Source organism: Hemibagrus wyckioides, linkage group LG02 (genome assembly GCF_019097595.1).
Source record: "Hemibagrus wyckioides isolate EC202008001 linkage group LG02, SWU_Hwy_1.0, whole genome shotgun sequence".
Classification (NCBI taxonomy): Eukaryota; Metazoa; Chordata; class Actinopteri; order Siluriformes; family Bagridae; genus Hemibagrus; species Hemibagrus wyckioides.
This window is the reverse complement of record NC_080711.1, coordinates 7,055,657-7,068,927: the sequence shown is the minus strand read 5'-3', so window position 1 is coordinate 7,068,927 and position 13,271 is coordinate 7,055,657. Positions and strand designations below refer to the sequence as shown.

The following is a 13,271-nucleotide window of genomic DNA, read 5'->3' as shown; positions in this document are numbered from 1 at the left end:
CAGTAGCGGTTGATGTGCAAGCTGTTTCTGGGAGAGGTGACATTTAGAGTTATTGCTATAACAGAAGCTTTCCTCCTGCCAAAGTGACCGAAAAGCATGCACGTTATTATGAGATATAAAAGATGTAAAAGAGGGTCTGTAGAGAAATGAGACGTTATCTCATGACACAAAACTGAACTTTGTCAATGATTAGATATGGTTTGGTGGTCAAGGTTTGATATATACACTAGGGGGAGCTCTTCTGCACTTCAGCTCATCAGCACAGTTCTCTAACAGGACTCACCAGAAATAAACACATTTTCAGCCCCCAATCCCCCCCCTTAACAGAGCTAAAGACGTGATGATAGTTCAAAATCTCCAAAGAGTCGTGTTAAATTAGCATGAAGATAGGAATGTTGATTACAGGCTCAGCGAGGGAAATGGCCTCCTTCCCCCAAATCAAATAATCAGAAGAGTGAGTGTTGTACAGGCTTACAGGGAAAATAAATCTAATCTGAAACTGCTTAGGTGGATCTCAGGACTAATAACATTAGCAAGTTGTTTTGCGTTCAGTTATTTATTCTACATTAACATTCATCACTCCTGGACCTACAGTCGTTATCGTTTTCCCTATTTGTTTCACTGTAGCTACAAATTTATTGATGATAGACCTATGCTTTTATATGAAGAGCTGAATAATAACCTGAGATTTGTGAGATCAACGAAAAAACACAAGATCAGGACCACTAACATGTAAGAAATCAAAACAAGGAGGCGGGTTTATTTGGCTGTCAATCATAATCGCCGGTCAGTTCAGAATTCAGTTCTTTTCATGCAGTCATTGAGGGGCGTGGCTTTAACAGGAACACAACATTTGTTTAGAAACCAGTTTAAGCCCTTTTTGTCCATCTTTTTGTTGAGTTTCACAAATGGTGAATTCCTGAAGATCATATTCCTAATCGTTGTCTGTTTTTGTCCCTCAGGATAAAGAAAAGCCAGTGAAGACCACTCAGAAGCCCGAGGCAGCAGTAAGCGCGGAGGGAGAACATGTACTGAGTGAAGGAGAGGAACCAAAAGGCACAGACGAAGTGGTGGAGGTCGAGGAAACCGTAGAGGAGTCGCGTGTGGCGCGCATCAAACGCAGCGGCCTACAACGTGTGGATGAAATCAAGAAGGCGTTCAGCAAGGAGCAGATGGAGAAGACCAAGCAGCGAACCAAAGAGAACCTGGAGAAAACCCGTCAGAGAACCAAGGAGAACCTGGAGAAGACGCGCGTGAGGACCCGCGAGAACTTACAGAAGACCAGGGTGACCATTGGGAAGAAGATGGGCAAGCTAGGAACGAAGATCAGACCCAAGAAGGAGCGCAAAGAGAAGATCCGCGTGTCACGCGACAAGATGAAGAAGTCACTGAAATCCGACAACAAGGTCTACGCCCGCTCGAAAATCACCACTTACCGCGTGCCGCCGTTCACCTTCTACGTGAAGAAGATCCGCGAGGGCGAGGAACCGGAGCCCGAATCCGAGCCCGAGGACGAAGCCGAAGAGGTGCAAGTGGAGGACGCAGAGGACGCAGCAGTGAAGGAAGCCGAGCTGGTGAACCTGAGCGGCGCTGATGAGGCTCTGCTCCAGGCAGCTGATCATTCGCAACTCGTAATCCAGGATTCGGTTCAGCCACGGGAGAAAGCAAGCCAATGAAGCCGAAAAAACAACAACAAGCACGTGTGGAAATCTGGAGCTGATTTGATGAAGGCTACGGGGATGTATACACAGACGTGACAGCGAAGGGAAAAATAGCTGAAGACACAGAAGCATGTTGGATTTGAGGAACAAACTCATTTACATTACTTTATATACACAAATACAGTTTCTAATTGCAGTCTCCACACTTTCGAGATGAATTATCTCACGGCAGATGAGAATTATCTGGTGACTGGTATCAGATGCAGCAGGGCACGTTCACACTTCACACATCTTCGTGTTAATCCGAATAAGCAAACTTCACACTTTAGCTTTGATTATTGTTTGGCTTGGTTTTGATTTCACACTAGTTAAAGAAGCCAGGGACGGAAAACCTGTTAGTAAAACGTCCTTATTTATCGAGCAAACCTTTGACTGTAGAGTTACTGTAGAAATCAGAGCCAGATAATTATATATGATCTAAACTACTTTCATGCATAATGAATCCATTGGGGGTTTTTCTTTTAAGCACACAACAATAGCAATGTCACATTTCTGCAGCTCCACCTTTCGGCTCAGTTTGTGTTAGTTTAGATATAATACATGAACATAAAAAAATTCCACCTGGACGCTCTCGGACCGGTCATTCTGATCCGATCCGAAAGCTCGTGCTCTGTTCATTTGTCACCTCCAAACAAAACGCACTAATGGTTCGATCCATCTTGGGGTCTCGGGGGCTTAAAGACTGCAATTAGAAACCGCTGCTCGGGGCAGTTGTAATTCGAACCCGGCGGTCCCTAATGACTTTTCAGAGCGTTCAAGATGGCTCGAGTCAGGCTCCAGCATCGATTCGGACACGGAATTGACCAATACCAGGCTGATCTCTAGAGCTGAGAGCTCTATGCATGTGGAGTTATTATAATAATAATAATAATAATATTTACTCTAAACATTATGTGCTTAATTTATAACCACGGTTTCACATTAATTCTGCTTTTATTCGGGAACTAAAATAAGCTAAAATCAGTGTCCCTGATTAACCCTCACGCCTGGTGGTCAGCGTATGTAGGTTAACGTACCTTTTCTTGTTCTGAGTTGAATCCAACTGGAAGAGTGGTGGAAAGGAATTTTAAAGTTGTATAATGAAAATAGCAAAAGATGAACGAAGGAATATACACATGAAGTCTATTCTACTTGTTAAAAATTAATATTTTTTTGTTTTTTTTTGTTTATTTTTTTTGGACAGCCAATGGGCCTCATTCATCAGTTTATTTATTTATTTTTTTGCGCATCCCAAACCACAATCTGATAAATTGAAGAACATTCCAAGTCTGATTCATGATCTGTTTTTTTTTCTTTTTCTTCTTTTTAGCCCCGGGGAAATCTTCATGAATTTCACTTGATAGTTATGTGTCATTCGTTAGCATTATTAATCTACCATAATGTGTGTGTGTGTGAGAGAGAGAGAGAGAGAGAGAGAGAGAGATTAACACACTCAAAGACAGACAGAAAAAAATAGATCTATATGATTTTTCACATTTTCCCCCCCAACACCAGGATATGATTGATGCTTATTTGAAAGGCTACCGGTTTAGGATTGTCCAGACAACTGGACTGGGGGTCTTATGTATTAGAAATTTTAAGAAGCAGGATTTGGACACTAAACACGTCATGGGTCATTAACTACATTTAGGATACATGAATTTCAGTCAGTGAACTTGTCTAGTTATAGGTACACACAGAACAAGTGTGTTTGTTGAGATCACCCAGCCACTCATGGATCTAATTTACACAAGGCTAATGCCTAATATAAATGATCTCTAACCTGACATTACATAACATAACGTCAATAAATAACTGACCAAACACACCTGATTAATCATCACCCCTGAGTACAAAGTTCTGGAGGTTAAAGTTCTCCAAATTTAGCACGATTTTATCATTTATTTGTCACATACGCTATATGACCATCACATCCCATCCATATCCGGTTCTGTCTAATCTTCTAGCACAATAATTATATTAGAGGCACACAATTGTCTCTTTGTGTGCTATAGTGATACCATTTGCCTTCGGAGACTCGAACCCCGTTCCAGCTGTGCACAAAGCACAGAGCTCCATGACATGATGTGTAAAGGGGAAAAGCTTAAGTGTCCTTCACAGAGCCTTGACTCTGACTCAACCCGTCTGAACACCTTTGGGATGAACTGGAACCCCAGACTGAAACCCAGACCATCCCGAAATCAGTGTCTGATCTCACTAATGCTCTTAAACACAAATCCCCATAGCCACGCTCCATAACAGAGAGGAAATCTTTCCTAGAATAGATGATTGGAGCGCATTATAACAGTAAAGGGACTTAAATCTGCAATGGGATATATAGATATATCTATATCAATAGATATTGGTGTCCACAAACAGCAATAAAAAAATCATCCTATGAGGGGAAAATAGTGAGGAATAGCGATTCACCGAAGGGGAAAGGACAGAAAGTTTGTTTCGCAACGTTTCTGCAACCTCCAAATTCCCAAAACCTAGGTTCCGTGAGCCAATCAAAAGCAAGAGGGGCGGGGCTTCCGTCTCTTCAGTTGATATGCTTAGCAACGGATCCACTAATTTGTAGTGGAAGTTCTGTGTTTAAATCTCTCTGTGTGAATGTTAACTGATACGATAAATACTGTACACTTTACTATAAAGCCCAGTTAAACCCATCCAGATAAATGAGGCCCATTGTCCTGAACCTGACACCTTCATTAGCTTAGACTTAGCAGGATTTTCATTCATCACCGATCTTAGGAAAAGCTTCTAATGGAGAAACATCAGCAAGCATGCCTCGTGCTGCGGCGTTTTTTTTATCCTGTACATAAACGAATCCAGACTAATCACGTCCTTCACGTGTCCTGTACATATGATACATTAGCACAGAGTCAGTATTAATCTAGGAACTTTTCTTACCTTGGATAGGATGTGTGTGTCCTGCTTCAGAAGGAAGAACTGTATATGGGCTAGAGTATAGAGTATGAACCATTTTTATATGCATGACAGCAAGTAGTCACTATCTTACGTTGCACACGTGTTGTGAGAGCTTGATACTTATATATATATATTTTTTAGTGGAGCACCAGGGACAAACCGGGACACAACTGATTAAAGTTTGGCCTCGAACTATTAGTCAGGGTTTTTTTTTTTTTGTTTGTTTATTTTGAGTCTGTCTGCCATGAAGATTGTTACCGTAAAAGCTCCAGCTCTGATCAGCTCCAAAGTTCGCTCTGTTTTTATCCTTGGCTTATTCTAGATGTTTGGATTTTTATTTATTTATTTTTTTGGCTGGAAGAAATGCTTTGCTTAAAGAAAAAAACTATAAAAATTATTTTTTTTTTTTTGCAGAGGTCAGTTAATGCAGGAATGACAATAAAGACATGAAGATTGGATGGAAGTCTCGGATGAGCTTGGTTTCTGTTTCGCTCTTTCTCATTTTGTCTCGTGTGTGTCTCTCATCTCTCCACATCACGTACGCCTTTTCCATTCCAAGGAACTTGTTTTTGCTTATAGTCTCATACCCCACCCCCCACCCCACCCACCCACACACAGACACACAGACACATCAGTATGAAGGAGAGAGAGAGACTTTTGACTTTTTACGCAACTTTATTTACACAAGTCACATATAGTGACCTCGTCAATAAATAGATAAATAAATAAATACGTAATAAAATAATGTCAATAAATTCGTTTAAACCTAAGTGATTAGTTTAGCTCTGCTGCAGAGTTCATTTTTCCGTCTGCAACAGAGCACAAAGCATTCTTCCCACACCACACACATCTGAACATATCCAAGTCATTCATACTTTTAAACTTCTTATGAAAACTTCTTAGAAAAATACTTATAAAAATGAAAGTAAATTAAAATTCTTGATTTGATCAGCCTTTTCGGAATTCTTATGGCATCACAGTGCGCCGAGCAACAGAAACAAAGGAGGTCGTGCCGGGAAGAAAAGGCCCCCCCTCCCTCCCCCCACAGAGGGGAGGTTAGAGAGAGAGAGAGAGAGAGAGAGAGAGATGATTGAGCATCAACATTTAGATCATCTTGTATATAAAACACTTGGACATACCCTAAAATCATTATTATTATTATTATTATTATTATAAATTGTGATTTTCATGTGGTTTTAGTAACAGTGTGAATACATGACATTCCTCAGTCTGTCTCTCTCTCTCTCTCTGTCTCTCTCTCTCTCTCTCTCTCTCTCTGTCTCTCTCTCTGTCTCTCTCTCTGTCTCTCTCTCTGTCTCTCTCTCTCTCTGTCTCTCTCTCTGTCTCTTTCTCTCTCTCTCTCTCTCTCTCTCTCTCTCTCAGTCTCTCTCTCTCTCTCTCTCTGTTTCTGTCTCTCTCAGTCTCTGTCTCTCTCTCTCTCTCTCTCAGTCTCTCTCCCTCTCCCTCTCTCTCTCTCTCTCTCTCTCTCAGTCTCTCTCTCTGTCTCTGTCTCTGTCTCTGTCTCTCTCTCTCTCTCTCTCTCTCTCTCTCTCTCTCACACACACTCTTTCTTTGTCCTTGATGTCTCAGTGGACTTCCATTAGTCTAATCAATGCAGTAGGAATCTGATTAAGGAAAGTGCTTTTTCCAAAGATGGAGTATGAGAGGTCACTGGGACACTTTCTGTGTGTGTGTGTGTGTGTGCGTGTGCGCGTGGGGGGGGGCAACCATCATATCAGACACAAACCAATAAAAGTCAATGCAACAATAAAGCTTCTCTGAGTCAAATTTTCCAAACGCGAGCAGAGAGAGAGAGAGAGAGAGAGAGAGAGAGAAAAAGAGAGACACAGAGAAAGAGAGGAATTGGAATTATACATTTCTTGCTAAGCTAATGTGATGCTTTAATCATAATCCCAACATCAGCTATAAGGCAACTTACAATTTACAGTTAACTATGTACTGTATATCTTTTCTGTACAGAGATGTTGATTTAATATACGGAGCCTCCACTTTTTAGTTTCTTGGTAACGTTTTTCTTCTATGTGAAGAAAAAGAGAAGGTGGTGAGTGTGTGACTATTACACTATGTCATAACCGCTATAACTATATATAAATGTCATACTAGGAGCTAATTTGTGTTGTGGGCCAGCAGCTGATTCATTTCCTAAAGCAACACTGCACGCTTCCAAAATGACTAAAATATTCCAATATGAATAAAAATAAATGTGTATAATGTACAAGGTGAGAAAAAACGTCATGTGCATCACGTTATATCATATTGTATCACAGAGGGGAAGCTATGTTGCTCAGATGAAACCATTCAAGCTTAGCAAATGGACAATCTCGCAACTGAAAACGGGAAATCGTTCACTTTGTTAAGTCATCAACAACTCGTGGGTTCGAAACCCAGCGATGGCCGTGCTCTATCGGAGTGGACTCTTTAAGCTGTCAATCACAGCAGCTCTAGCCAATCATCTGCTTCTGTCAGCTCATGTATGTGGAAGAGGGCTGATCACATCAGCACAGAATCTGTATTAATATAAAAACTTTTTATACCATAATGTATTCATACAGATGTCTATAATGTTTATAATGTCTGTGTCCCGCTTTACGTCTGAAAGAAGGATGTCTGAAGAAACTGTATATGTGCAAGAGCATAGATAGACAGACAGACAGACAGACAGACAGACAGACAGACAGACAGACAGATAGATAGATAGATAGATAGATAGATAGATAGATAGATAGATAGATAGATAGATAGATAGATAGGTTGGCAGATAGATAGATAGATAGATAGATAGATAGATAGATAGATAGATAGATAGATAGATAGATAGATAGATAGATAGAGAGAGAGAGATAGATAGACAGACAGATAGATAGATAGACAGACAGACAGACAGATAGATAGATAGATAGATAGATAGATAGATAGATAGATAGATAGATAGATAGATAGATAGATAGATAGATAGATAGATAGACAGGCAGACAGAGAGAGATAGATAGACAGATAGATAGATAGATAGATAGATAGATAGATAGATAGATAGATAGATAGATAGATAGATAGATAGATAGAGAGAGAGAGATAGATAGACAGATAGATAGATAGATAGACAGACAGACAGACAGATAGATAGATAGATAGATAGATAGATAGATAGATAGATAGATAGATAGATAGATAGATAGATAGATAGATAGACAGGCAGACAGAGAGAGATAGATAGACAGATAGATAGATAGATAGATAGATAGATAGATAGATAGATAGATAGATAGATAGATAGATAGATAGATAGATAGATAGATAGTATTCTTGTGTTATAGGAGCTAAGACAATTACAAGATACAACACACAAAAATATAAAATGTAAAATTATATACATAAACACATTCAGTTCAATTGTATTTGTATAGCGCTTTCAACAGTGGACATTGTCTCTAAGCAGCTTTACAGAAGTATAGAAACAAATGATAATGTTTAAAGTTAAGTTATTATTTTATCCCTAATGAGCGAGCCTGAGGTGGCAGTGGTGAGGAAAACTCCCTGAGATGATATGAGGAAGAAACCTTGAAAGGGAACCAGGCTCAGAAGGGAACCTCATCCTCATTTGGGTGACACTGGACGGTAAATAACTGAACTATTGATAATGTCTCTACATGTTTCTACAACTGCAACCAAGAGCTCTTGAGGAACTAAAATGTAGTTCATTATTGACGTCACACTAATCCCTTCCTGCTGAAAGCTGACTGAGTGAAACAGCAGTTCAGAGACGGCGTGATCATCTCTAAGTGGTTCTATCCACAGCAGTCCTCTGGGTCACAGGCTGTCCATGCAGATCTATCCCCAGCAGCAGTGAACACCAACAAGCGATCAGGGGTAGAGCGCCTGGATGGATCAGGCAGGTCCGGAAAGAAGAAGTGGTCAAACTCAGAACACTGGGAGCTCAGGAGTGGGATGTATACAGCATTTTTATATTAAAAACAAACAGCAAAACAATGCACTAAAAAAATCACATTATAGTATCCACATTAGGGATGTAATTGCATATGCATTCATACAAATATATACAAATATACAAATACAGATATTAATAAGAAGAATATCAGCGAGAATCAAGGGGAAGGTGTACAGGACAGTGGTGAGACCGGCCATGCTGTATGGGTTAGAGACAGTGTCACTGAGGAAGAGACAGGAGTCAGAGCTGGAGGTAGCAGAGCTGAAGATGTTGAGGTTCTCTTTGGGAGTGGACAGGATAAGGAACGAGTACATCAGAGGGACGGCTCATGTTGGACGTTTGGGGGACAAAGTTAGGGAGGACAGATTAAGATGGTTTGGACATGTCCAGAGGAGGGAGAGTGAGTATATCAGTAGGAGAATGTTGGACATGGAGCTGCCAGGCAGGAGGAAAAGAGGAAGGCCAAAGAGGAGGTATATGGATGTAATAAATGAGGATATGAAGCTAGTGGGTGTAAGTGTTGAAGATGTACTGTAGAAGATAGGGATAGGTGGAGAGAGATGATTCGCTATGGAGACCCCTGAAGGGAAAAGCCGAAAGAAGAAGAACAAGAACAAGAAGAAGAGCAATTTTTAATAAGAAATCTAGCCAGGGTATCTGGTTAAAACTTGCGATGTTCCTCAGAACAGGGATTTCATCCTGGTAAGGATTAGAAAAATTTCTTAATAAGGCGAATAGTCTGTTTATATTTTGTGAAATAGAAAACTATCCGTTTTTCTTCCTCAAACCCTGAAAACTTTCTATCTTAGACCACAGGCACAAATATTTGGAGAAATAAACTGTTTAGGGAAACATGAGAGAAATAGGAGTTACACTCAATATTTTATAGATCAGAAATGATGGCACACCAAACAGGAAGTATATGAATAATACAGGGGATGCATGCGTACATATTTCACACGCCACACACACACACACACACACGTATATAGATATATATCTTCTCTTTCTATCAGAAACTTTGCACAGCAGAAAGGAAGGAAGGAAGGAAGGAAGAAGCACATCGATTATTACATCACCTTCGTGTCTAATCTCGAGCCTGAAGCAAAGCAAAACAATTTGCACTTTTATTGTTTAATCTTCTTTGTGTGTTCTGTAGACCAAAGAAGAGTAAACCATAAAAGTGCAAATATGTGTGTTTGGCGTTGCACCATAGGAGTTTGTAGCATTTCTATCTAGCTGCACATCAATGTATATTAACCACCACCAACGAAAACTCCTACACAGATTTGCATCTTCCAACGTCAAGGTCCACTTCTGACACTAAAGCCACAGTACTGTGCCTATTCTGTGATGAATGTAGGCTTTGAAAGGACAAATGGTATTTCCCTTTATGAGTGTGTGTGTGTCTGTGTGTGTGTCTGTGTGTGGTGTACAGTCTGTTCCAATTGTACCAAAAGATCTGATAGGAAGTTGCTATAAATTCAAAGTCATAAACACTTGTGTTTCTTCAACAGAATTTCATTTTATTTCATCACTGAAACCCCCGAGGCTGACCCAAGTGACTCCTCTACCAAAAACACAAGTGTGAGGGTTGCGTCTAAGATGAGTTTTGTCAAGATCCATGTCATGTCATTCAACAAAACACACATGTACATAAAAAAATGTAAGTATAAAATATTATATAATATAGTATAATATATAGTATATATAAAAATTAAATAATATATAAATAAATAATGTGTATGTGTAAACTCTACGATATATCGAAAGATACAATATCAGAATCAGAATCAGAATCAGAAAAGGTTTTACTGCCAGGTACGGCAAAGGGTCAGCAAAGAGCACTTTACAGTACTAGGAATTTGTCTTGGTGTCAGGTGCAAACATATACACAGGTATGTAATGTCTGTACAAATGTACACAATTTTAGAAAAGAGCTAGAATAAGTTAAATAAATAAATGTATAAAATGACTTGTGTGAGAAGTAGTGCAATAGAATGTAAAAAGGGAAAGTGACTGTCCAAACATATATACAGATGTGAGGTAATCTAGAATGAGGTAAGTATTGTGTACAAAAGTGTGAGTATGAATGAACAGTAGTGCAATTTAGAGTGTGGAAGTGAGTGTCCGGGTTGGGGGGGGGGTTCTTCTGGGGGTAAGTGAGGCACTTATTCAGCAGGCTGACTGCAGTGGGGAAGAAACTGTCCTTGTGGCATGAGGTCCTGGTCCTGATGGGCTAGAAAGTTTGTTTCGGGGATGAGAGCGGTAGGCTGCGATCTTGGCTGCACATCTCTGGGTCCTGGAGCAGTATAGCTCCTGGAGAGATGGGAGAGTGCAGCTGATCACCTTCTCAGCAGATCTACATATATCTAGATGTAGATGGACAAAATTGAATGGTATGACAATAAATAAATAAATACAGTATGTACAGTACAGTGTGCATATGTAAGATACATATATATATATAAGGCAAATATAAATGTCCAATTGAACAGGAACATCAGGGAATAAAGTGACGGCGCAGTGTGCACACAAAGATGTACAGAAAGATGTACAGAAAGATGTACAGTGAGTGTGGTTGTCTTGTGTGCAGAGTAATGCAGAGTATGCAAAGTAGTGTAATTATTGCGTGTGCGACAATCAGCTGAGGTAGAATGTCATGTCGTGTGGGGTAAGTCCAGAAAGTCCAGGTTCAAGGTGTCGTACCTTTATAACTCGTTTTGGGAATGTAATTGTACCCTAAGGACCTATTGTGTACCTTTAAGGGTACCATTATATTTTATGTTCCCCTAAGAACAGAAAACTGTACCCTTTTTTCCTGACAGTGTAGGTAGATAGATACTTTATTCATCCCAATAGGAAATTTACAGTTATGTCAAGATGAAGTCAAGACTCAGTGGAGACTCCTTCCAAAACTGCTAAATACTCATCTCCTCACAGAAAACATTCCCATATCTTCAGTTACACAGATTTTCACTCTGGGTATGTAGAGCGTCTTTCCATTCCATCATGACTATTTATGTTTTTAGGCTGATGTCACAACATAAACGGACAAACTGATCCAAGTGGTGATGCATTTGTCTGATTCCATTGATTTCTAATGAGACTGAAAGAAATCCTATATGCATAGACTCCTGTAGGTCACCTTTGTGCTATAAATATGCAGTATTGGGATTATCCTAAGGCTCTCAGTATCCAAAGGCTGTCTGTAAGAAAGCTAGTTAGCTAAATATAGCATCTGTCGTCTAGCTTTCACCACTTAACAGTCCATTAAGATTCAACTTTGTTTAATAACACAACTCAATCGGAATGAGTGGACTGACTTAATATACTTTATAGCCATCAGATGCTAACTGGAATATGTTTAATGGAAACTGTTATAGGTCAAGTCCCATTTTCAGCAAGGAGGACGCGTGGATGGTTTGTATGGGATTCTCACCGAAGAACATTTGACTTGTAGTGACTCATGAAAGAGCAAAAACGTTCGTACTTTACACTTTCAGATACAGATATAGGGTGACTCAAGATCATGGTTCAAGCCCCAGCACCACCAAGCTCCACTGCTGGGCAATTGAGCAAGGCTCTTAACCCTCTCTGCTCCAGGGGCGCTGTATCATAGCTGCCTCTGCTCTTTGACCCCGACTTCCTCAGCTGGGATATGCGAAGAAAAGAATTCCACTGCATGTGTGGTGATAATAAAGGCTGCAGATAGCTGGGGTGATGCCAACCAGGGTTATTTTGTATGTTTCAGCTTGGAAAGTGATCTTTAATGCACTTTTAGAGCAAAGCTATCATCATCCGCTCATGCTCTCTAAGGTTTCGATTCATTTTAGACTCGTGTTTGAGATGGTACCACACCGGGGGCCAGGGAAAAGTACAGTTTGTCACCTCACACTTTAGAGAGTACATGATGAACTCATTGCCAGCTGTGGTTATACAGATTCTGGCCCTGTCATATCCTGTTCCTTCAATTCATGGAAACTAGGAAGGAACTGTCTGTTTATTGAACCTCTATCTCATTCATCATCTTTAACATCACATGCATTTATTTTGGACCACAGGGATTAAAAAAAAACAACAAAAAAAAAAACATACGACCATTTTTATTACTGAAAAATATATCAGTTTGGCACGTGTCAGTGTGAGGTCCTGGGCGCGTGGGTGTCTTTTGTGCTTCACGTGTTCACGTTCAATCACAGTTTATGATTAAGAAAAAGTGATTTTCTTCTCTCTCTCCCCCACACACACACACTCATTAACTTTTCACACAAGACATTCCACTTCATTTTATTTTCCACTGCAACAATCCCTCGCGCCAGTAAATCGCGACCTTCGTGAGAATAAGCGTAGCTTCCTAAAGCTAACCTGCCAATATCCCTCACATTCACTGAGGTAAAGTTGTGATGACGCAAACACTGCCAGTAATTCAGATGACTTCCAGCCGCGCTGTTCCAGGAACTGACTTGCGCCCCCTCTGCGCTGCCCATAAGACGCACAGCAACACGGCGGGAGAAAGGGATAACGGAACAGCCAACCGACTCAGGGCCATAAACATAAGCGCATTCAAGAGTGCTGGCTCTTGATCCCGCCCCTCGACAACCCCTCGAGGTTTTGATTGGCTGTCATCCCGCTCTCGCGCGGCAATTCCTCAAAGACCCATCAATCACGGT

The 13,271-nt window shown here is 40.4% G+C and overlaps 1 protein-coding gene across 1 annotated transcript in view; it reads left to right on the top strand.

Annotated features, from left to right (window-relative positions):
* cavin1a (caveolae associated protein 1a) overlaps positions 1 to 5,094 on the top strand; it is a 23,355-nt gene extending 18,261 nt beyond the window's left edge. The window contains exon 2 of the mRNA XM_058414109.1: positions 963 to 5,094. Within this exon, the coding sequence (XP_058270092.1) occupies positions 963 to 1,676 (714 nt within the window). The 3' untranslated portion in view covers positions 1,677 to 5,094. The remainder of the gene's footprint in view (positions 1 to 962) is intronic.
* Positions 5,095 to 13,271: the final 8,177 nt, after the last annotated feature.